Source organism: Carassius auratus, chromosome 2 (assembly GCF_003368295.1).
Source record: "Carassius auratus strain Wakin chromosome 2, ASM336829v1, whole genome shotgun sequence".
Classification (NCBI taxonomy): Eukaryota; Metazoa; Chordata; class Actinopteri; order Cypriniformes; family Cyprinidae; genus Carassius; species Carassius auratus.
In genome coordinates this window covers 1,505,976-1,531,554 of record NC_039244.1, presented here as the reverse complement: position 1 = coordinate 1,531,554, position 25,579 = coordinate 1,505,976, and the positions used below count along the sequence as shown (strand labels likewise).

The 25,579-nt window shown below is 32.0% G+C and overlaps 1 protein-coding gene across 1 annotated transcript; it reads right to left on the bottom strand.

Moving 5' to 3' along the window:
- Nucleotides 1–297: 297 nt before the first annotated feature.
- On the bottom strand, nucleotides 298–23,857 carry LOC113111856 (caytaxin-like). The gene is made up of 13 exons (XM_026277021.1): nucleotides 23,331–23,857; nucleotides 22,028–22,122; nucleotides 12,559–12,605; nucleotides 10,994–11,221; nucleotides 9,655–9,804; nucleotides 8,345–8,447; nucleotides 6,965–7,096; nucleotides 6,317–6,403; nucleotides 6,139–6,237; nucleotides 3,968–3,994; nucleotides 3,611–3,640; nucleotides 2,019–2,065; nucleotides 298–836 (listed from the first exon to the last, which is right to left on the bottom strand). The coding sequence occupies exons 2-12, from the start codon at nucleotides 22,102–22,104 to the stop codon at nucleotides 2,032–2,034; spliced, it is 1,014 nt and encodes a 337-aa protein (XP_026132806.1). The 5' UTR covers nucleotides 22,105–22,122; nucleotides 23,331–23,857; the 3' UTR covers nucleotides 298–836; nucleotides 2,019–2,031.
- Nucleotides 23,858–25,579: the final 1,722 nt, after the last annotated feature.

Genomic DNA, 25,579 nt, shown 5'->3' with positions numbered 1-25,579 from the left:
AAATCCGTATTTGCTATTATTGCTGTACACTAATATTATTATAGCTTAACCATTATTGAACTGCTTTATTAAAGGAATAGTCCACCCCAAAATTTGCTGAATATTTGCTTAATATGTCCTCACCCTCAGGTAATTCAAGATGTAGATGAGTTTGTTTCTTCGCCAGATTTGGAGAAATGTAGCATTGCATCAGTGTCTGCAGTGAATGGGTGCCGTCAGTTTGGACTCTCATTTAGATGGCACCCATTCACTGCATACACTGATGCAATGCTACATTTCTCCAAATCTGATGAAAAAACTAATTCCCCTGCATCCTGAATGGGCTGATTGAACTATTCCTTTAACCAAGATGTTAGAAAATAATATGTTACCTTCGGCAACAACCCAAAACTGTGACTAAATAATTTTTGGTGCTTGGTTGTTTTTTATTTCAAGTTGTCCAATGAAAGATTATGAAGGCAAACAGGATTTCATGTAAACTGCTGCATAATGTAACAGGCTGAATGCGTTTCCCATCAAGTTAAAATGGTGCTGGTATTAAACATCCCACGTTTTACATCTGTACAACACAAATGACTGTGACACAAGATGTTTGAGTTTGCACAGATGTTCCTCTTCAGTCCTCTTGTTCACACTTACTCAGCTGCGGTCCGGCTGTGGTCCAGGTCAAAGGTCAGTGTGTATCGAAAAACGTCAGACAGAGTGTCACAAACATCGTTATTGTGTTTTGAGATGATGATGATGATTGTGTTCATCCGCTGAACATGATTGTTCTTTAAAATCCAACATTTTTGGAAAATGGCATGCACAGATGAATCAATTGCCTCGAAGTGTATCTGTAAATGAGAAAAATATCATTCACAATCACTATATTTATCATTTAATTTATTAAAAAAAATGTTTTTGTATTTATTAAAAGTAAAAATAAATAAATAAATAAATCCAAAGGTCATGAAAAAAGTATGTATGCATTAGTTTTGTTTTAAAATGTGTCTATATACAGTAGGATTTATTTTTTTATTTTTTTTCAGTTTAAGTTGAGTGCATCAAATTAAACTAAATGAAAATTAGAATTTTAATTTATTTCAGTTAACTTCAGTTAGTTTTCCAAGTAACAAAAAACATTTTTTTATGATTTTATTATTATTATTATTATTATTATTATCTTTTTTAACTTCAATTACCCTTTTCGGGGTTACTATATTATTTAATATATGTTCAATATTTAATATATACAAAATTATATATTTTGTATACATATATTTAAAAAATTTAATTTAAAACATTCAATTAATATTTTAATAGTATTAAATATATCATAAATACATAAATAACAAATTTAAATATGAAACACTTATATTTCAATGTCAAATATGAAATGTATTTATATTTAGGGTCTTCAGAAGCTTCCTTTTTGCTTAAGCTCTCAAATCAAATAGTCAGTCAGTATAATGCATGTCAGACAAAGGTGGACGTCAATGACACCGTAACCGGTTTTCGCATGTCTTATGACTTATATTTCAGTCTGTTCCTCGCACAAAGCTATCAAATGACTTCAGATGACTTGGAATAAAGCCCATGAGTCATATGGACTAACTTTATGTGAGTTTTGTCCTTGAGATAGCCATTGAGAAGGAAATAGTTATAGAAGGAGCAATGAGAATGAAATATAATAACAGAATGCAGAGTAAATACTGACTGAATGTTCATTTTTGGGGGAACTTAAGTAACTCCCCAGCACTGAAGACAGACAGACACGCCGGGTGATATGCGTGTGATGGGATATCGTCCATGTGCCGGTCAGTAGTCTGGTCAAAAATAGCATTGATTGGTAGCAAGGTCACTGCGGCTGCTGTTCTGATGAGAGCAGCAGATGTGTTTTATGCAACAGAGCAGATGAGACACCGCTCCTCTCGGCATTCAGAGACCCCAAATATGGCGTATGGTCCAGAGGTCATTAAACCCCCCCTCCCCCCGCAGCTGAATCTACTGTTACAGTCAGGCGTTCACTCTCTTACCCAATGAGACGCGTCAGGGACAGGCCTCCGCAGCCACGGACGGCGGCCTGGAATATAATACACAAATCAACATTACATTCAAAACAAAGAGTGTGAATGCACATTAAACAAGCACATCAGATTTCATAGCTTTTAACCTGTTAAAATGATGTAGGAAAAGTAATAGATTAATTTATGGCAAGAGTGCACCTCAAAAACCTGCATCACAAGAGGAGTTCTGACATTTGTTAAAAAAAAGTCTTCTTTGTTGCCTTTTTCTCTATCACACTTATATGATATATCACTTAAAATCTCAAAATTCATCCTTTGAAACCCATTTTAAAATCAAACATTGCATTACCATGAAAATGGTACATCAGAATCATGTTACAAAATGTTTTTTTTTAGTCATGAATTATAAAATTTGGATCATGCACTTTCAAGTCTATGTTAAAAAACGTGAGTGACAAGTTAACAGGTTAAAATCAACAGGCAATGGTGTTTGCAACACATTTTACTTTCATAATTTGACATATTTCCTAAGATATTCAATGAGTAATTTTAACAATGTGGAATTAGTTTGATCTGGAGTTTTAGTGCTAGAAAAAAGGTAAAAAAATTAAATAAAAAAATTATATATATATATATATATATATATATATATATAGATAGATAGATAGATAGATAGATAGATAGATAGATAGATAATTTGAAGAATAATAGAGAAAAATAATAGAAACTAATAATTATATACAAATAAACATATCGTTATTTTGAATATAGATTAAAATAAAAATATTAAAATAAATAAGTTAACGAGTAAATAAAAAAGTACAGCACTGTAAGCCCATTCCTTGCACGGAATAAATTATTAAAAAGTTAATTGTGACTTCTCATCTCACAATTTCGAGTTATAAAGACAGAATTGCAAGATAAAAATTCTATATAATATTCTTGCAATTCTGAATAATAATTCTAAATATTTTCCAAAATAATATTTTTCTCTTTTAACGTTAGTTTTTCACTTTATGCAAGTTTTGTTTAGGGGTCCATGGCATCTAAAAGATTGAAAACCCTTGGGTTAGATGATGAAAAAATCAATTTTGATTGCATGTTGACTTTAAAGCACTGAATCATATATATGTACATGCACTGTAATAAAATGTCAATGCATGATGTTTTCTCATTAAGATTTCGCTGTCAATGCAGTACCCTTTGAAATAGAAGTCTGTTTGATACACACGTCAGATTATATTATGGGTGCATCACAGGTTGCATACTAAATGCTATTAAAAATAGTATGAGAGATAAGAATTATTTGACATTCTAAAATGTCAAAGGTGCTCAGATGGTTTACTATTCATAAGGGATTTCTTGTGTGCATCCACCCACACTGTGCTTGATAATTCGGTTTTTAAAAGAAGCCTCTTCTGCTCATCTATGCTGCATTTATCTGATCAATCAAAATACTGTAATAGTGTATGTAATAACCAGTAACATATGCAGTATTTTTAGTATGGAGTATGCAAACTGAAATGCATTCTGGATTCCAGACAGAATATATCTCAAACACTGCTGGGCTTCACTGTGTACATGGATGTAAAGGTTTTCACCTCTCAGATGTCTTGGCCAGTTGTTCAAGCCTGTGAGGACATAATCAAAGTAACATATTAGTGCACAACAAACTGATACAGAGCAACAACTCACTGCCTGATGTAGTCCATAAATGCAGTTATACATGTTCTTACAACAACACAGAAGATTTGTTTCTGAATGAATCTGCATTTGAACGAATCAGGTGAACTAATGATTCAAAGTCCCATTTATAAAGAGAGCCATTTACTTCATTCCTGAATGAATCAATGCACTGAATGAATGACCAAATGACATTACTGAAAGTTTTGTTATTATATATATATATATATATATATATATATATATATATATATATATATATGCCATGGTTTTACCTTGCTTTATTTCGCTCCTCGTCACATCTGCAGAAAGAAGAAACCACAAACTGTTATCATGGTCACACATCACAAACACTGTCTATTTCTGAAACCTCACATCTTCAACACAGAGGAAAACTGTGTTCAGAACTGCCCAGCTACAGTATGCAGTAGGTGTGCTTTGCATTTATTGTAATCCTGGAATACACACAGATGACATACAGTATTTTCCGGGCTATAAGTCACACTTTTTTTCATAGTTTGGCTGGTCCTGCGACTTATAGTCAGATGCAACTTATTTATCAAAATTAATTTGAAATTAACCAAGAGAAATGAACCAAGAGTTCACATTACCGTCTCCAGCCGCCAGAGGGCGCTAAATTTGTACAATTTAGAATAACTGTTTTCTTTGTGAATATATAGTAAAATGTAATTAATTTATTTGATGCTCCGCTGTATTTTCAGCATCATTCCTCCAGTCTTCAGTGTCACATGATCTTCAGAAATCAGAATAATATGATGATTTGCTGCTCAAGATACATTTCTGATTATTATCAATGTAGAAAACAGTTATTTTCAGGATTCTTTAATGAATACAAAGTTCAGAAGGACAGCATTTATCTGAAATGGAAATCTTTTGTAATATTATAAATGTCACTTTTGATCAATTGTATGCATCCTTGATTCAACTGATTTCTTTAAAATAAAACTCTCACTGACCCCAAACTTCTGAATCACAGTTCCAAGCAAAATATGAAGCAGCTCAACTGTTTTCAACACTGCTCATAATCAGAAATGTTTTAGTATTACAGTAGCAAACAGTCAAAAGTCAGATCTCAATATGAACTCAAACATTTATCATCAATTCTTCAAAGACCAGCTTCCATCCACATTCACTTTTGCTTTTATTTACCGTATTTTCCGGGCTATAAGTCACACTTCTTTCATAGTTTGGCTGGTCCTGCGACTTATAGTCAGGTGCGACTTATTTATCAAAATTAATTTGACATGAACCAAGAGAAATGAACCAAGAGAAACATTACCGTCTCCAGCCGCCAGAGGGCGCTCTATGCTGCTCAGTTCTCCTGTAGTCTACACTGAACACATAGAGCGCCCTCTCGTGGCTGGAGACGGTAATGTGAACTCTTGGTTTTTGGTTCTAAATAAATGCGATTTATAGTCCAGTGCGACTTATACATGTTTTTTTTTCTCATCATGATGTATTTTTGGACGGATGCGACTTATACTCAGGTGCGACTTATATTATACTCATTTATTCAAACGAGATACTGTTTCCTACAATACAATGCACTTAAATTAACCTTTAATTTCCAGCTGCAATATTGAATAAGATTTGAAGTAAATACCCTAAACATTTATTAAAATGACATTTTTTTCTGATATGATAATGGTGCGCCACTTGGCAAATTAAACTTATTAAACCTACCATATCATATATAATATGCACATTTCTAAAGCCTCTAAATGATCAGCATGATGAAAATGTCCTCCTTGCCTTCTGTCGTCTGATTTATAGTTTAGTGTAATTGTACAAACGTCCAGCTTGAGTTCGTGCTTCACATGTTTTCACATAATATTCCTTGAGATCCTGATCAAATGTGATTCTCAATTATGATGTTTAGGTTTTTAAGGAATGTTTATTTTCTCTCGATCATCACTGGATTGCATTGCATTATATGTTTCGATCATTTAAATCTCATCTTACTGAGAGATATAAAGTGACGACATCACTTTATGTAAGAATCTGCTATACTGTTATAAATATCTAATTGATTTAGAGTACAAGCAGCAGATTTTTTTGTCACTTTTTGTGCATATGAAAATCAGCATCTGCACCGAATTGCATATTTTTGCTCAGTTTGGCTCTCTGAATAATAGTGTGCTTCTCATTATAACATACTGTCTTAGACATAAAAGCCTGATGCATCCAATATTCATTTATACTCTGCCTAATGGTTTAATAAACTCTTCCATTTAAAAAAAAAGGATGTTTTTCAGACTGTTATCTCATATGTCAGGCTTTCTCGGGATTAAATATGCAACATAGTGAGATCATGTTAATCTGAAATGTTCATATCTGCAAAAACTCCACCCTGCCCTTGTGTGTTTTAGATTGTGTAAACCAATAGACATCCATGTGTCTCCATCTGCTGGTGAAGTTCACTTACTGCAGCACACACTCGGGAATCTGCACGTGCTCCATGGGGACGATCTGAGCCAGCTCCTCCAAACTCTGGACGTACCGGATCTTATCCATGAATTTTACACTGCAGAGTGATGAAATGGCATTAAAACACATTCTACAAACTCTTGAGGGTGTTTATGTGATGTATGGTGTTTTCTGACCTGATGAAGGGCCGCAGGATGGCCAGAACCGTCCGGATGAACCAGGAGGGATGTGCGATGATCAGACATTTCAGATTCTTTCTTAACCTGGATGTTAATTAAAATTAAAATATATATATATATATATATGAAATTCCACACCAAAAATGGACATCAGTGTCCCTCACACAGTATAAACCCAAAGTTTTTTATTTATTATTATCATCATAATATGTGTCCCTGAAGCACAAAAGCAGTCTTTAGTCTCTGGGGTATATTTGTAGCAATAGTCTAAAATACATTGCATGGGTCAAAATGTATGATTTTTCTTTTATACCAAAAATCATTATGATATTAATAAGATCATGCTCAATGAAGATATTTTGTAAATTTCCTAACGTGAATATATCAAAACTTAATTTTTGATTAATAATATGCATTGCTAAGACCTTAATTTGAACAACTTTAAAGGTGATTTTCTCAGTATTTAGATTTTTTGCATCCTTTTCCAAATATTGTCCGATCATAACAAACCATACAGCAATGGAAAGCTTCTTTATCCAGCTTTCAGATGATGCATACATCTAAATCTAAAAAAATTGAATTCACTTAAGACTGGTTTTGTGGTCCAGGGTCACATATGGGGTTCTCATCTACGTTGATTTGTACCGTCTTTCGATCATCTGGTAGCATCTCTTGAGCCAGCTGATGCCCGGCATCCTTCTGCGCGGCGTGGCTCCGTTCAGGTAGATGATCATGTAGTCTTCAGCTACCAGCAGCTCCAAACTACTGATCACATACCTGCAGAGACAACACAATAAAGCATTGAGATAAAATATCCATGATCCATGAGGAAGTGCAAACCTGTAAAATATCCGCATTTGTTTGTTTGTTAAACATGGTCTTTAAAATCCATTCAAAACGCACTTGTGTTCACCGAGGCTACATTTATTTAATCGAAAATACAGAAAAAACAGTGAAATTGTGATATATTATTTAAATTTAAAATAACTGTTTTCTATTTGAATATATTGTAAAGTTTAATTTATTTCTGCGATCAAAGCTGTATTTTCAGCATCATTCCTCCAGTCTTCAGTGTCACATGATCTTCAGAAATCATTCTGCTCAACAAACATTTCTGATTATCAATGTTGAAAGCAGGTTCATATTTCTGTGGAAGCTGTAATACATTTTATTTTTCAAAGTTCAAACAGCATTTACCTGAAATAGAAATCTTTTATGAAATTATAAATGTGTTTACTGTCACTTTTGATCAATCTAATGCATCCTTGCTGAGTAAGACTATTCATTTCTTAAAAAGTGCTTTGTATGTATGTAGAACAAGGTTATTATACTTAATAAAAATAAAAATAAAAACATTAAACTACTTGAAATAAGCAACCTTTTACTAGCAACCTTTTTTCATTTATATTTAGTATAACTTAATGCAGTAAAACAACTAAAACCGAAATATAATTAATAAAAACTACATAAACACATAAAAATAAAATTACTAAAAATGACAAAAACACAAAAAAAAAGAGACTAAAACTTACCAAAATGAAAAAGAAAATGGAAAATCTAAATATAAAAATTAATTCCAAAATATTAATAAAAACTATAATAGTAAATCAATGATATTAAAATAAAAACAACATATCTGTTTAAATAAATTACTACATCTATATGTTTCTGGAAATATTCGTGTGTGTGTGTATGAAAACACATTTATGGCTAATTCCTAGAGAAATAAACGAAATGTAAATAACATATTAATATTAATAATAACAATAATAATTGAACAAGATAATAAAAACTGTAAAGCAGTTATAAGAATTCCTCTAACATTCCATTTGGATTCTTCTTCCACATATTCTAAATTTTCTAAAATTATGATTCTGAATCTGTTTGCTAACGTGATTTAATCTGAACTCTGTCTAGGACACACAGTCTCTCTCTCTGTAACACAAAGGTTCATGTTTATCTGATTTCAAATGCACACTGGTCTACTCTTTGACTAAAGTGTGTGTGTGTGTGTGTGTGTCTTACAGAAAGAGGTTCTCCATGATGTAACTGTAGTCTGCGCAGCCGCTGTCGGGCAGATAGCAGGCAGCAAACACGATGATGGCATTCAGTCCTTCACCGTAATAACCTGTGGACAGAAACAGTAGCAGGAGATCAAGCTGAACACTTTACATGTTCACTGATCCCACTGTTTGCGTAAAACACCCTTGGAACACAATGAGCTGAAGTTTCCCTGAAGTCAACTTACAATGTACCAACAAACATGAAACATTAGTCATTCAACTGTTTTTACTACTGTACCTTTAAGATACGAATGGCCTTGTTTTTGTATGTAGAGAGTGGGACGAGTTACGCAGAAAAAGCTGAATTTAGTGTTAAGGGGTTTGTTAAAATCTGTTTTTTTAATTTAAAACAACAGATAAAAGATAAAAAAAATACATAACTTGAAATAAAATAAACTTTAACTGAAATGTAAAAAAAAGGTAACACTTTAAAATAAGGTTCCAGCAGTGAATGTTAGTTAATGTATATTAATGAATGAACAATAAGCAATACATTTATTACAATATGTATTAATCTTTGTTAATGTTAGTTAATGAAAATACAGTTATTCATTGTTAGTTCATAGTGCATTAACTAATGTTAGCAAGAACAGCTTTTAATTTTAATAATATATTAGTAAATGTCAAAAATTAATATCAAGATTAATAAGTGCTGTAGAAGTATTGTTCATGCCAAGTTCATGGTAACTAAAGTAAGTAACAAACCTTTTTGAAAAGCGTTACCAAATATATATATAAAACTTTTCAAAGGCATTCACTCTCATTTTCTTTGAGTTTATCTAAAACTAAAATAACTAAATCTGAAATAAAAATGTATAAAACTATAGACATGAAAAAGAATAAAAATGACTAAAACGTTAAGTTAAAATAAAATGAAAACAGAAAATATAAAAACAAAAGCTGATTCAAATTATTAATAAAACTATAACAGTATCTTATTGATATGAAAATAACAAAGGTTTAAATCTCTTAATCTAGTAAACAGCATCAATAATCAATAAGTTGAAGAACAGATGTGTATGTAGAAGAAATATATACAAATTAAATAAGTAAATAATTCTATGGGTTTTAAAAGTTATATTATTAGTTAACAAATTTTGTTTACAAATATAACTGTTTAAATAATTAAACATAAATTATGAAACATTTTTTAGAATTAGTAATATATATATATATATATATATATATATATTTTTTTTTTTTTATAAATTTATAAATGTATAAATTTAAACAAAAATTCTGTCATTTTAAATGATGATATCATGTCCTGACCTCCATGTGTGACGACACGCAGGTACGGCCTGATGACCTGCATGTCTATCCTGTGCTCCTGATCACCGATGAGCACTGTCCTCCACAGACGAGACGCACCGTCGTCTCCGTCGCCGCCTGGACCCTTCGCACTGGCCACCGGAGTGTCGTCTGATAAAACAATACGATCTGCATTTACCTGGGCAATGTTGTATGATATAAATCATGCATTTAACTGAGTATGATACGAACTAGACGAGAGAAGCTTGATGGCCTCGTCTGAAAGTTTGGAACTTTGAAAAGCCATATCAATGATTTCAATGTTTCTAGCATGATTTATCACAGTTACCATAATTTACCAGATTGCTAACATGATTTGATACAGTGCTAGCATTTTACTAGTATGATTTAGCACAATGCTAACATGTTTCTAGCATGATTTAGCACTTTGCTAGCACGTTTCCAGTGTGATTCAACACATTGCTAACATGTTTCTAGCATGATTAAGTACGTTGCTAGCATGTGTCTATTGTGATTTTACAAATTACTAAAGTGTTTCTAGCATGGTTTAGCACATTGCTAACGTTTATCGCACAGTTAACAAAATTTCGCACATTGCTAACTTGATTTTAAAACAGTTCTAATATTTTACTAGTATGATTTACACATTGCTAGTATGTTTTCACAAGTTGTTAGCGTGATTTAAGACATTGCTGACATGTTTTAGCATGCTGCTAGCATGATTTATGACTTTTCTAGCACACTTCTAGCATGTTTAACATGTTTTAGCATGATTTAATATTGTACTAACATGTTTCTAGCATGATTTTGCACTTTGCAAGCATGTTTCTAGTGTGATTTTACACATTGCTAACATGTCTTAACAGGTTGTTAACATGATTTTGATACAGTTCTAGTATTTTACTAGAATAATTTAACACATTGCTGATTTTTTTTTGCATGTAGCTCTCATGATTTAATACACTGTTAGCATTATTAAGTATGGTGGTAGTAAGACGATTTAGCACATTACTAGCACAATTTAACATGTTGCTAGCATGATTTAGGACATTTCTAGCACATTATTTCATATTGCACTAGCACGTTTCTAACATGATTTAACACATTGCTAACTCGTTTTAGTATTTTGTTTAAATGATTTAAAAAGTGCGGTGCTAGGATGTTGCTAGCATGTTCGTAGCATGATTTAGCACATTAAAAGCATGTTTTAACATGTTGCTAACATGATATAGCAACTTGTTAGCATTATTAGCTTTGGCACACCAACATAATGAGATTTGGTTTGTAATATTTTCTGGAGACAAAACCACATGACCTTTGACCTCCGAGTCTGACTGACCTTCCCATTCCAGCTCGTTGGTGTTGTTGAGGGAGCCGAGCGAGTCGTCGTCAGGCGTGTCGATGTCGTCCACGTTTATGTCTAGGTCGTCTGGGGTTTCCAGTAAGTCGTCAGAAAGCAGCGAACCTTCACTTTTATCCAGCGACAGGTTGATGTCCGGAGCGATGAGCGTGCGGCGCTTCTGTCGACCCGAATCCGTGTGATCCGCCGTCAGAGCGGCTCGGTGAGCTGGACAGAGAAGTCACAAACATTCACAAAACAGACTTTACAAAACACATTTACATAAAAAAGAAACCTTAAATTTATGAAAAACACTCTTCAACCAGAAGACAGCAGTAAATTTATAGTATCATTAATATACTTATATAGGATTCATTCATTATTTTATCAAATTCAGAGTGATATTTTAGTAATTTTAATACTTTAACTTAAACTATGCATATAAAATATGCTCTGACAACTATATATATATATATATATATATATATATATATATATATATATATATATATAAACATACATATTGTTTTTTATATTTAATTTCAGTTAACGTTTTTATCAACTAAAAATTATTTTTTTATAATTTTGTTTTTGTACGTTTTCCTTTTTTTGTTTTCCTTTCTTAACTGTCTATTTTATTTAACTTTTAGTAATTTTACTACTTCGACTTAAACTAATTGATAACATAACAAGTCGCAAACATTCGGAAAAAAGGCTGTGAAAATAAAACACATTTACATAAAAAGAAACCCTTCAATCAATGAAAAACACTCTTCAACCAAAAGACAGAAGTGAATTTATAGTATCATTAATATTAATATTTCAGTTTGTTTTAATGAATCATTTTTCTGTTTGTGTTCTTTTTATTTCATTTCAGAGTGATATTTCAGTACTTTTAGTATTTTAACTTAAACTGCAAAAAAATATGAACCAGCAACTAATTGAAAAAATAATTATATATATACTATAATATTTTTTTATATTTAATTTTATTTGTTTATTAACGAATTATTAATAATAATTATTTTAATAAATACAATTTTTTTATTTTGTTCATTTTAGTAATATTGTTTTTGTCAATTGTTTTGTATTTGTTTTCCTTTTTTTAAATGTCTTTTTGCATTTAGTTTGAGTAATTTTACTACTTCGACTTAAACTAATTGATAACATTAATTATGTCATGATCATGAAATTTATTTTAAAATGTTATGATTATGATATGTAATGAAATTATGTTGAAAAACAATGTCAAAAAAAATTTCTAATATTCTATAAATATTTAAAAAAATCTATTTTAATTCAGTTAACATTTATGTTTACTATTAATTGCTTTTAAAAATAAATATACTCTATCTATAATTTAACAAAAAATATTTTTTCAATATTAATTAATTAATGGTGATTCAACTTAGAACTTGAATCAGTTTCCTCTTCTTCTAATGAAATCTGTGGATTATCTTTCTCAACTCTTCTATTTTATTAGCAGTGTGTCCATAAAGACTACATAATAAAAGTCTTTTTCACAGTGAAGAACACATGGATGAGATGCACTGAGATGAACGTACCAGTGTTGTCAGTGAGTCCATCTAAATCACCGTCTTCAGGAAGAGGCCTGGAAATCAAACCAGAGAAATTAAACAGACCACAACAACACATTCGCTGTCATTAGAGCCACTTCTTAAATGCACAATAATGACACTTTCATTTAGAGACCCACAATAATAATAAGCACCTTTGGGGCACTTTTTAAGTCGTTTCTTACTAGTCAAGTGAAAAGAGTCATGCATCCTCAAGTCTTGATTATAAATAAAGCACTTTTACCACAAAAAGGGACAGTTAACAAGCTTCAGCCTCGAGATTACACAACAATTAAACACGATGATTATTGTAAATGATGCCGTTTGCACTTCTGTGTCGAGCCTGAACCACAGCGGCTTCTAAACAGTATGTTTCAGCAGATAATTAACCCATCATTCTCTGGCATTACGATCAGCAGTGTTTGTGTATCTCATGCTGACTGCATGTAATTACCCAGCAGTCTGTGCGGTGTCAAGGGACAAGGTTAATTAGAGAGTGCAGTGCAGTAATGAGGGTTACAGAACTCAGTTCAGACAGTTTTGGTGACAGGATGCTTATAAAGATGTCTGCTGAAGCCATTATCTGTGTAAACCATTATCATGAAGTAAGTTTTAATGTTTGACACTAATATAAAAGAGACTATTCTTTGCATATGCACCATTATAATATGTAGTATCTGGTATATTAATATGGTAAACTATCAGTACACTGAAAGCTAAAATAAAACCATGCAGTTGTTAAAGTTCTATTTGAACTATTTTTTTTATAATAAATAAATTTATCAATAAATTGCATAAAGACATATCATGAATCAATAATTTATTTAAATATTATTTATTGATATTATAAATTAAACTAAATAATATAATAATAAATATAAAATAATATAATATAAATTGCATAAAGACTGTTAACATGTGAAGCATTATTTTATATTACTTATTAATATTATAAATAAAAATATAAATGAAACCAGTTACTAAATGAAACATTTATTTAAATATTATTATTGTTTAATATTATAAAAAATATATATTACCTTTCACAAAAACAGTTACCACGTTAAGCATTTATTTAAATAATACCTTTTTTTTAATTAATTAACAAATAAACCTAATAATAGAACAAGTTACTACATAAAGCATTTATTTAAATAATACAAATAAAAAATTTAACATTTATTTATTTATTAACAAACAAACCTATTAATAAAACCAGTAACTACATGAAACATTTATTTACATATTATTATTAATATTATTTAATATATTAAATTCCATAATAACAGTTATCACATGAAGCATTTATTTAAATATTTAATATTATTTAAATATTTAACAAATGTTTACATTGTACCATAGTATATATCAAAGTATTATGATATTGCCATATGATGTAATCGCTATGCCATGGTGATTTAGGATTATTTCATAAGAAAGTGTGAGTTAGACATTTAATGCAAAATTATCAAAAGCAAAAACATAATCAGGTTCATCAGAGAGAATGTGTCATACAGTACATCATCATTAAAAACCTACTTCAGCAAGATCTTGTTTAATGTGGGTTTATGTGATAATGTGCATTAGTGCAGCATCAATTATTCAGCACTCTGTGTTTCTAACTCCCCCTGTTGTCATCGCAACACTGATGACCTCATATTTGCCCAGAAATGGTCATGCATCATGATGTAAGGCTGTGCTCTTTATGTCTTCATGTATGTTGACCCACATGCTGCTTCTGGACTGTTTATGCCACGATTCACCTTCACTTCTCGCTCATGTGCAGATAGATAACACGCTCTGAGCTCTAATACTGATCCCACATTATCAATCAGAAATCAAAGACGTCCACGATGTGCATATGTTTACACGCCTGGTGTCAGAGATGGAAATATGCTTATTAGCAAGGAAAAATCATTATTACTAAATAGTATCGATATATAGATCAGTGCAGTAGTAATTAATTCTTTAATGAAATCTCTTCTGCTTACCAAGGCTGATCAAAAAAATGCAATAAAATGTGAAATATTTTTACAATTTAGAATAACTGTTTTCTTTGTGAATATATAGTAAAATGTAATTAATTTATTTGATGCACAGCTGTATTTTCAGCATCATTCCTCCAGCGTTCAGTGTCACATGATCTTCAGAAATCTTCTGATTTGCTGCTCAAGAAACATTTCTGATTATTTCAATGTTGAAAACAGTTCATAGTTTTTTTTTCAGGATTCTTTAATAAATCAGAAGTGTTCCGAAGGACAGCATTTATCCAAAATGGATTTTTTTTTCAATATTATAAATGTCACTTTTGATCAATTTTTTCATCTTTGATTCAATTGATTTCTTTAAAATAAAACTCTCACTGACCCCAAACTTCTGAATCACAGTTCCAAGCAAAATATGAAGCAGCTCAACTGTTTTCAACCCTGATCATAATCAGAAATGTTTTAGTATTACAGTAGCAAACAGTCAAAAGTCAGATCTCAATATGAACTCAAACATTTATCATCAATTCTTCAAAGACCAGCTTCCATCCACATTCACTTTAGCTTTTATTTACCATATTTTCCGGGCTATAAGTCACACTTTTTTTCATAGTTTGGCTGGTCCTGCGACTTATAGTCAGGTGCGACTTATTTATCAAAATTAATTTGACCTGAACCGAGAGGAAAGAACAAAGAGAAAACATTACCGTCTCCAGCCGCCAGAGGGCTGGAGACAGTAATATTTTCTCTTGGTTCTTAATAAATGCGACTTATAGTCCAGTGCGACTTATGTTTTTTTCCTCATCATGACGTATTTTTGGACTGATGCGACTTAGACTCAGGTGCAACTTATAGTCAGAAAAATACGGTATATCAAAAACTATGCTTTAATGCTACAATTACAACCTCTCTGTGTTGCATTTGAAGTTGAGCACAATGCATTGTGGGATACAGAATCTCATGCACTGCATACTGTATATCTGGAAATGTTGCAGGTCATATTCTTTGCAAACAGAAGATTCATATGCAGTAATAGCATGGTACACTCTCGGAAAAAAAGGTACAATTTTGTACCAAAGAAGGTACAAACCCTTGTCACTGGGGCAGTACCTTTTACTGGTACAAAATTGTACCCTAATGTAAAGCAACAAATTTGTACCATTGTAGTTTGTACCTTTAAGGACATGATTTGTACCATGGAAAACCAAAATGTACCTTTTTTTTTTTTTACTTACTGGTACAATATTGTACCGTTATCTAAGGTACAAATTTGATCCTTTAAGGTACCACCCCAGTGACAAGCCCTTTTGTACCTGAACCGTGTCAAATATGTTCCTTCAAGAACTATTAAAGGCCATTTTTCTATTGAATAAAATCAATTTAATATGAGAAACAATACACATAAATACATTGTATTTGAATACTTTGTTACAGGTTATTTTGTAAAATACATCTCTGCAGTTTACAATGAAGATTTCAAACATTTTTAACAGGACATTTCTCCATTTGCTACAAAATATTTCACTAAAATGTCACAATATGTCAATTTCATTTTCCCATCTACAAAAGAAAAAATAAATAAATCACAAGCTATTCACAATACACATAAATACATGTTTGAATACTTTGTTACAGGTTCAAATATTTATTGTTTTGTAAATACATCTGTACACTTTACAATGAAGATTTAAAACATTTCTCCATTTATAATATAAAATATTTCACTAAAATGTCAATGTCAATTTCATTTTCCAATCTACAATAAAAATTCACAAGCTATTCACAATACAACTTAGACTTTTAAATTTTTAACTTCCACACAATAGCCTTGAATTTACATAACATTAACAGTTTTAAAGGAGTAATTAAATTATGTATAGCATTATAAACATTTTAATGAGATGTAAACCTAATGTTTTGTAGGTGAGTGACTATGCATATCTGGCTCTTACATACAAATGGTCATCAACCACATAAAGGTCAACAATTTGAAACACGAAATGCATGGAAATGAGAGTCAAACGATTGTGGGAGCAACAGTTTCCCACACAGTATCCACAATGTATCTACACTGAAAACATACTTAACCTGAAAGAATAAAGGAACTTCCTCTGTATGCACAACATCAATAACAAACACATCTTTGGTGCTGTACTTTACATTATTTACACGTTGAAGTGTTTTACCTGCAAAATCTATGGCTTGACAACTTTTGTGACTTTTAAGTGTATTTTGAAGCTCTCTGGGTAAAGATGTAAATTGAGTGCATATGCTTGTCCCAGTCACTTTTTCATAATCACTCAACATGCTTTCTGATGAAAACTCCCAACACTGTTTGAATTGGTGTCTTTTGCTTAAGGAAGCAGCAATATTCATGAATGTCTGTGAGGAACAATTTGGACATGCATAGGGTCGTGGCATCCTCTCAGTCTAAGATAAAATAATCCTGATGACAGCAGTTGGCAATGGTTTGTCACCAGGTGCAGTTAGCTTCAACACATGCCTTTGGAGAAAGAGATGTGTGTTCCTGTTGTATGAGGGACGAAAGGTTGAATAGAAAATACGTGCAAAAAGCAGAGAGAACACCGTCCTCCACCCCAACTGCTCAGCAAAGATCCCTTCATTTTCACAGTGCTGAAAATTCTCTTCCCGCTGAAGACCTGTTTCCAGTTAGATGCTCCCAAAATCTGTACAGTGGGATATGGTGTGGCTGGTTCTTCCTAAACGGAATGGAAAAAACAATATTACAAACATCAAAAGGAAATCTGGATTAAATTCATGTTCCCAATGACTAGTTACAACTGTCTATCTGCACTTAAGCCAGAATAGTTTTTATATCATCTTACTTTCAGGGATGCACCGAATAAATTCAGGGCCAAAACTTCTAGATGCACTTGGCCGAAAACGACTTTTAAAAAAATAATTATTAATTTCTTATTTAAAAAATGTGGATGTTTTACTCTCGAATTAGTGATTTAACATCCCGCCCCCCAGGCAGCTTATAGCCTGTATAAAGACCTACAATATTCAATTTGTATTTTCAATACAAGCTGTCTAAACGGAAAACATGCATACCACAAGGACTCTCTGCAACAGCTTCTCTTCTGGCATCCTTGTAATGTGCTTCTATAAGGGATTTCCCCTTAGCCAAACTCAAAACATTGGACACAATTTTGCTGAAGGAATCCTGGAAACACCGGCTTAAATTTACGGCATGCATTCGACCCATTTCCTGGAATAACAAATACAAATACGAAAAAAAAAAAAAAACATTAATTAAAATTAATTGTTTTTTTTTTTTGTTTTTTTTCACCATAATATAAAGCAACAGTTCACACACCATGCTCTAATGGGAACTTTAAACTATTTTTCAGCACTGAACTAGTGAATATTGCCATAATAGAATTAAAAAAAAAAATTAAACTGTAGCAAGAACCAACTGGTGCTGAAACAGCAGGTTTCATGACCTTTTAAGCATGTCTATAAATTGTATATTACATTAATGTCTAAAAAATAAATATTAAACAGTTGACTTACATATCCATTTCCCTCTGCATCTCTCAGGTAAGGGTATTTGGAGATAAGAGCCTTGACTGCACAAACATAGTCACTGTTTGAAGGATATCTATCAGAAGATTAAAAAAAGTGCGCAAATTTACTACAAATGTTTACCAGGGTTTGGAATTTAAAAAACTAAATAGTGTTTATTAAACTTACAGTGTGTGCTGAGCCATAGTCTCGTGCAGCACTCGTACAATTTTATGCCAGCAAGTGCTGATCTTATGACATGGTTCTTTGTTATCCAATTTTAACTGAACATCTTTTGGGAATTTGGTAGTGAGAAGACGAGGAATGGGGCTGAAATTCTTTGCTCTTGGCTGTTTAGACAGAGGAATGACGCAGAATAGAGATGAAACAGTATGAAATGTTCATATCACGATTATAGTGACCAAAATGATCTCTGAATTTTAACAGCATTAGCTACGTTTACATGGACACAATCAGAATGAAATCAATACAATTGATGAATCCGAACAAGGTGTTTACATGAATGATAAATAAAGTAATCGGGTTGATGTGCGCGTTTATGTGTCACAAGTTTCAAATCGGATTTGATGTTTTGACATGTGCACACTGCACAAATATACAGAGTTTCCGGCTGTTCGCGCATAAATATTCTCCTCTATTGGTTATTTATTTGTTTTAAACAGCAGACATAATATTAATTTGTCTCTGATCATAATTTAGAGCAGATTAACCGTTTTGCCGTGCTGCTTATTGATCACGCAGGAAAAATGCCCCTCACCACGGCCAAAACCAGACATCTTTGGATGAGAATCCAAAACAAGGACTGGTGGGACGTTGTCCTGCTTCACTTCACAGAGACGCGAGTGAAATTAGGATTTTAGAATGACGGGAAACTTATTAATATGACACTTTATTCAACAGGAAGAACAGCTCGTTCCACGCGTCATACGTCATTACGCTATTTAACGTCATTGCACAGTCCTTTCAGTTTCGGTTTTCAATCCGATCAAGTGTTTACATGTTTTCTCGATCGGATTACAAAAGGGATAAACCGCCCATTTCAATCCGATCTAAATTTCATCTGGATCAAGCTAAATCAGATCGATTAAGGTGTTAACATGAAGGTTTTTTAGTCCGATTGAGCCATCAATTCAATTACAAGTGTCCAAGTAAACGCAGATATTGATAAAATGTTCTGGAATGTTCAAAAAGTACTCACATATACTGAAATCACTTCACAGAGTTATATGGCGAAACCAACAAAAATTAGCAGCATTATGCACTTTTTGTAACATAAAATGATGGCCAGATTTTAAATAAACAAATTAATTAACCGACTTAATTCATTTGGACTTATTTTACGATCTCTTTATTGAAGTTTTGAAGCATCAGAGTTTTGGGTTAATAGACTTCTAATAAAGTTACTTCTGTGAAATCTTTCAGACTTTGAAGTGCAGTTTTACTGTGCTTTATCAAGACTGACATCAATGTCATTCTGGCAAAAAAATTAATACAAAATTTAAGGACTTAAGGAAAATCAGTCAATCAGAAGAAAATATAAGGGAACATAAAACAATACTAATACTTGCCTCAAAGCTGAAGGTGTAGTCAGACTTTCAGACGGTTCTTCACTCTGGTTCTCTTCAAGTTGTTGGATAAGTTTGATAAATTTAACTTGCTTCTTAAAAGACTTCTCAAAAAGTTGTGCTATCATGTGATCCGTGAGACCAGCACTGACAGTTTCCCCATCAACTTCAAAATCTAAGAGTCAAAGAGACATTTGCTAAGTTTCAAAAAACTTACAATGAAATGTATATGACTTATAGATAGGGCAGAATCAGGTAACGTTAATCACACTAGTTTAAACACAGGGAAAGAGTGATGGGCAGAACACACGTCACAAGTTTGTCTGGACTTTTGCAAGATATATACTTTTTGAACATGCACAAGACGGACGTTATTTGTATATCGAAGTTGGGTTTAGGCTGAAAACATGAAATGCACAGAGTTTAATAGGTATGAAACCGTATGTGTAACGAATGTCAAACGTTAAATTAATGCCTGGTTCAGATTACACGATAACATTTAACAGATAGTTTGACGCAGGGTGTCGTGGGGATTCATAAACCACAACGGGCGTCGGGACGCAAGATTCAATAGTTTCATCTCGTATAGTTTGTCATAACTGCCCACTGCTCCGGGTGTGTGTTCACAGTGTGTGTGTGTGTGTTCACCGCTCTGTGTGCGCGCGCACTTTGGATGGGTTAAATGCAGAGCACGAATTCTGAGCATGGGTCACCATACTTGGCTGAATGTCACGTCACTTTCATAATAGGCGACAAACAATGTCGCGTCTGCGATGCTTCACGACATCACGACTAGCATGTTTAATTTTTAACGGTCATCCACGACGGTTCTGTCAAGAGTGAGTGAGTATGTGAGCGAGCAACAGTGATTGAGTGTGTGTGTGTGCGCGCGCGAGTGACTGAGCGACAGTGTGTGTGGGCGAGACACCGTGACTATCATAACTGACACAAAAATCTTGTAAATTAATCTGAACCAGGCATAACTTAATTTACCAGAATTGCAGCACACAAACTGAATCACTTTATACTATAAGCGGACGGTTAATAGCACTGGATTCGTACATAAGCTAAATAAACTTGCTAATGCCATACTTAAACAGCTGTAACATTTTATACATTTTTGATTTGATTAAATATAAAACTCACCTTTGAATTTTCTCTTTTCTTCCTCTGAGAATTCGAGTCCGGCCTCTGTTAATTTTAATAGGAGTTCTTCTGACGACATCGACGACAAAGCCTTGGTCGTCTGCTTCCCGCTCTCCGTTCTGTTTGAAAATTCTTTGGCCAATCAATGTCGTGTTGCTATGCCTATGACATATTGTGTATTGTAACGTAATATTTAAGTAATTAACTGCTTTAAAAATGTCAAAAAGTGTACACAAATGGATAACAGCATTGCATGCTGTTGTATATGCTAAATTTACGTTTCTAATTTCGCTTTGAGTAGTTGAAACATTTAAATTGTTTGTCACATGTACTAAGTTAATTATATAAACACTATAAACTATAAACACAAATAATCAAAACTCACCTTTACATTTCGTATACAAACTATTTGATCATTTAAATCCACCTTCTTAATATTTTTGAGCTTTTAAGTCGAAAAAGACAGAAGCAAAATGCCTGGACGTGTGTTTCAGAACTAAGTGCTTCTTCCCGCTCTCCGCATTCCGCAATGACAGAGAAAATCCGTAACGGCTGCAGCTGCGCTGACGAATTCGACCAATCAGTGTCTTGTTGCTATGCAAATTATTTAACACAGCAACCAATCGCGCATGAAACAGTAATTTGGTCGGATTGCAAAGGAAAGCAAACGACAAATTGCGTGGATACCAATGATAAATGTATTTCATCATGATTGTCTATTAAAATATTTATTAAAAAAACTGCATGTATTTTGTTTTATAAATATCACAAAACCTGTTTCCTAGTGGTTTTCACATGTTTTTAGCACTATTTTCAGAACTGTTATGATAATGTACATTTAAGACAGTTGTATAAACTCATTTAAATATTTTAATCTGTAAATTATTCATATCTTTACTATTTAATCATTTTCGTTCACAGAGATTGTATGCTATTTGCAAATGTAATAATAAGGGAACTGTCTATCAAGGTTGACAGGTATTCAATGTACCCTTGATGTGAGAACAATTTTGTACCTTCATTTCAGTTGTACCTTAAAAGGTACCAAACAGTATCATCAGAGGTCTTTCCTGTACCATTTAGGGTACAATTATTAAAAAGGTACAAAACCGTTCTTCGAGGAACATTATTTGTACCACCATGTACCTTTTTTTCTGAGAGTGTAGCATGTTATTCTGAGCACAGATCAGTGTTTATGTCTGAAGCTCTTACCGTGGGAAATCATCGTCTTGCCACTCATCTTTCACCTCCATGTTCTCCATGCGTAAAGTGGCTTCAGTGGTTCCCATCCTCTGCTCCGGATCACACTGAGCAACACAATCACAGAAGATCAGCACATTACTTCTCTTAAAAGAGCTAATGCATTGACTGGAACGAGTTTCACGCCAGAACTTGAGTTGATCTAACAGTCACAGTGTTGTTGTGTTTAAGGCAGAAACACTCTCAAATCACTCCCTATCAGGGGTTTACAGTCAACATGACAAATATTCATATTTGTTTTCAGCTTAAACTTATTTTTATTTAGTTTATTTTGATGTATTAAATAACTAAAACTAAAATGCAAATGAATAAAAAACTATATGGACAAATTTGAAAACACAATAAATATAAAGTGATGAAAACACACAACAAAATTAATAAAAATGAAAATGGAAAATACTAAAATAAAAACGAATTCAATATATATATATATATATATATATATATATATATATATATATATATATATATATATAAAATCTAATAAAATATTACGAAAAAAAATAGTAGACTAAATGGTGTGAACAATTTTTTTTTTTTTCTTGCATGTCATGTTCGGGGCTCCGTAAAATACAAAAATAACTTATTTTATTTTTTGAGCAAGTTACCAAAGCAACATTTCCCATGTTCATTTAGTTTCAATTGATTTACTAAAATAACTAAAATAAAAATAGAATGTATTTAAGAAATAAAAAATAAAAATGACAAAACACAGAACAAATTTTTTACATTTTTTAACTAAAATTAAAATACTGAAAAATAACTGAAACTGAAAATAATAAAAATAACAAATAACAAAATAACAAAAACACAACAAAATAAATTGTTTAACTACAACTAAAATTAATCAAAAATTAAAAAAGGAAAATACAAAGGTAAATACTTAACCATTTAATTACAGCTATAGTTGCAAAAGTAACATTTCACTAAAACTAAAATATTCTTAAAAATTAATAAAACCCACAGTATATTTTAATAATGAAATACCAAAAACACACAAAACTGAATGAATATAAAAATACCAAAATAAAAACTCAAAATATTACAATTAATATATATATTCTATATCTTTCTTTCTTTCATCAAAATATAATAACTTCTAATCTAAAATATTTTTTTTTTTGTTGACTCTCCTCCAAGCAGCTTTCAGCATCCAATCAATTCCAGACGGAAAAATCAACATTTATCTCACTGAAGGTCCTGTTTACTCAGAAATACGTCACACTGTGGAATGAAAATGAGTTCAGACACTCACAGCAGACGCTGGTTTCTCTGTGTTTCACCTTCAGGTCTGTCGATGTCTCAGCTCTCGATTAAATCCACTCATGCTTCAGATCTGTCTGTCTGTCAGTCTGTCTGTCTGTGGGGTGAAGCCGGTGCCGTCTGTGCTTCTCCTCAGACTAAGCGAGGCGTCTGGAGGATGTTCAGCTTCTGTGCATGACCGTTATCATCCAGAAACCACAACATACAGATTCCTTCAGAGCAGTCATCAGATGTGTTTTATAATTCTTCCCAGACTAGCGCATAATCCCGCTCCAGGTTACGTCATATCACCTGGTGTCTCCTCCCTTTCCTTCAGTCCTTCTCTCTCTTATGTGGTGCATTTATTTCCCTCCTTTATAAAAGCCAAACCTTTCTGAACCGTGCTGTATGTGGAGCAAGCTGCAAAAGATGGAGGTCTCCTCACTGTTCCCTAGCAACAGCATCCCTGCGTCTCCATCCAGGCACAATCTCTCCTCTGTACATTCATCCCTCGTTCTCTCTCTCTCTCTCTCTCTCACACACACACAGACAGCTGCTTCAGACTCCTCCCTCGGTCTCCTGTGATTGGCAGAGCCATGTTTCCTGCAGTGCTCTGATTGGCTGAGGCTCTGTGTGATGATGTCATCTGTTTAGTATTTAGGAGGCTTTTGTGCTGGTTCATGTTCAGTATGTGCTCAGTGCATCTAATATATCATTTACAGCTTAGTCAGAAAATGTGTCAAATAATGCTTAAAAAAATTATTTTATTAGTACATTTAATACAGTTATTCATTCATTAAAATCAAGAAAATGCAACTACCTGTAATCTGCAAAATACATTTTAACTGTAACATAATAGTAGTAGCAATAATAATAAATATTATTATTATGGTAGTTTTTGTTGTTGTTGATATAATAATAATAATAATAATAATAAAATTAGAATAGAATATTCTAATTAAAATTATTATAAAAATGTATAATAAGCAATATCAGTTATACTATTACAATTACAATAATATTAAAGCAATTAATCTAATAGTTATTGTTATTATTATATTTTAAAATGCTACTGTAAATAATATATTGATATCATGGTTATTATACCGTAATTTAAAATTATTTTATTTAAAGAAATGTAACAATATATATTATTGTTGTTATTAATATAATAACAAAGTATTATTTTTATTAATAAAAATATATTATAAATAAAATCACAATTCTAAAAATAAAAAAATAATGTTTTGTTAATATTAATAATAATAATAAGTAAAATAATAATAATTAAAAACATTACTTTTATAGTTTTTAATTACTATTATTTTACTTAATAATAATAATAATAATTAGTAAAATAATAATGCTTTCTTAATAATAATAATAAGAAGAAGAAGAAGAAAACATTATATATATATATATATATATATATATATATATATATATATATATATATATATATATAGCATATACATATATGATTATTAACCACAGTTATATTATAATAATTTAATAATAATAATAATAATAATAATAATAATAATAATAATAATAATAATAATAAATGCATAGCATCAACAACATCAAAAGAAAATAAACTACATCAACAAAATTAATAATAAAAACAACAATAATACTTATTATTATTATTATTATTATTATTATTATTATTATTATTCCTGAATAATGCATTGGTTTGGCCATGTGTGCCATTCTGTCTTTTGAATGTATACAGCCATAAACATCATAAACTCTGTTTAAGACAGTCCTCAAAATGGTTTTGTCAATCACAAAGATGACTTTGTAATGGACGAGAGTGAGTTTAGAGAGATGCTGTCTGTTCGAGACGGAGCCTGAGGTTTTCTGTCAACTCACCAGATACATCAGAGCGTCCATTAAAAGCCACTCAATCATTCAGGACGGCCAGCCATGTGGAATTCAGCACTGAGTGCTTTCTGTTTGTAGTTCAACCTCGCATAGTTCACCAAATACATGCAGTGTTCAAAAATATCAAAATGATTTATTTCAGTATTAGATAGTTGCATTTGTTTGCACAACATATACATTTGTAGTGTTCCTGTAGCTCAACTGGAAGAGCACTGCGCTAGCAAGCAAGCAAGCGCAAGGTTGGGGGTTCGATTCCCCGGGAACACATGATAAGTAAAAATTGATAGCCTGAATGCACTATAAGTCGCTTTGGATAAAAGCATCTGCTAAATGTATAAATTTAATTTGTACCAGAAGAACAGCTTTGAATATTAA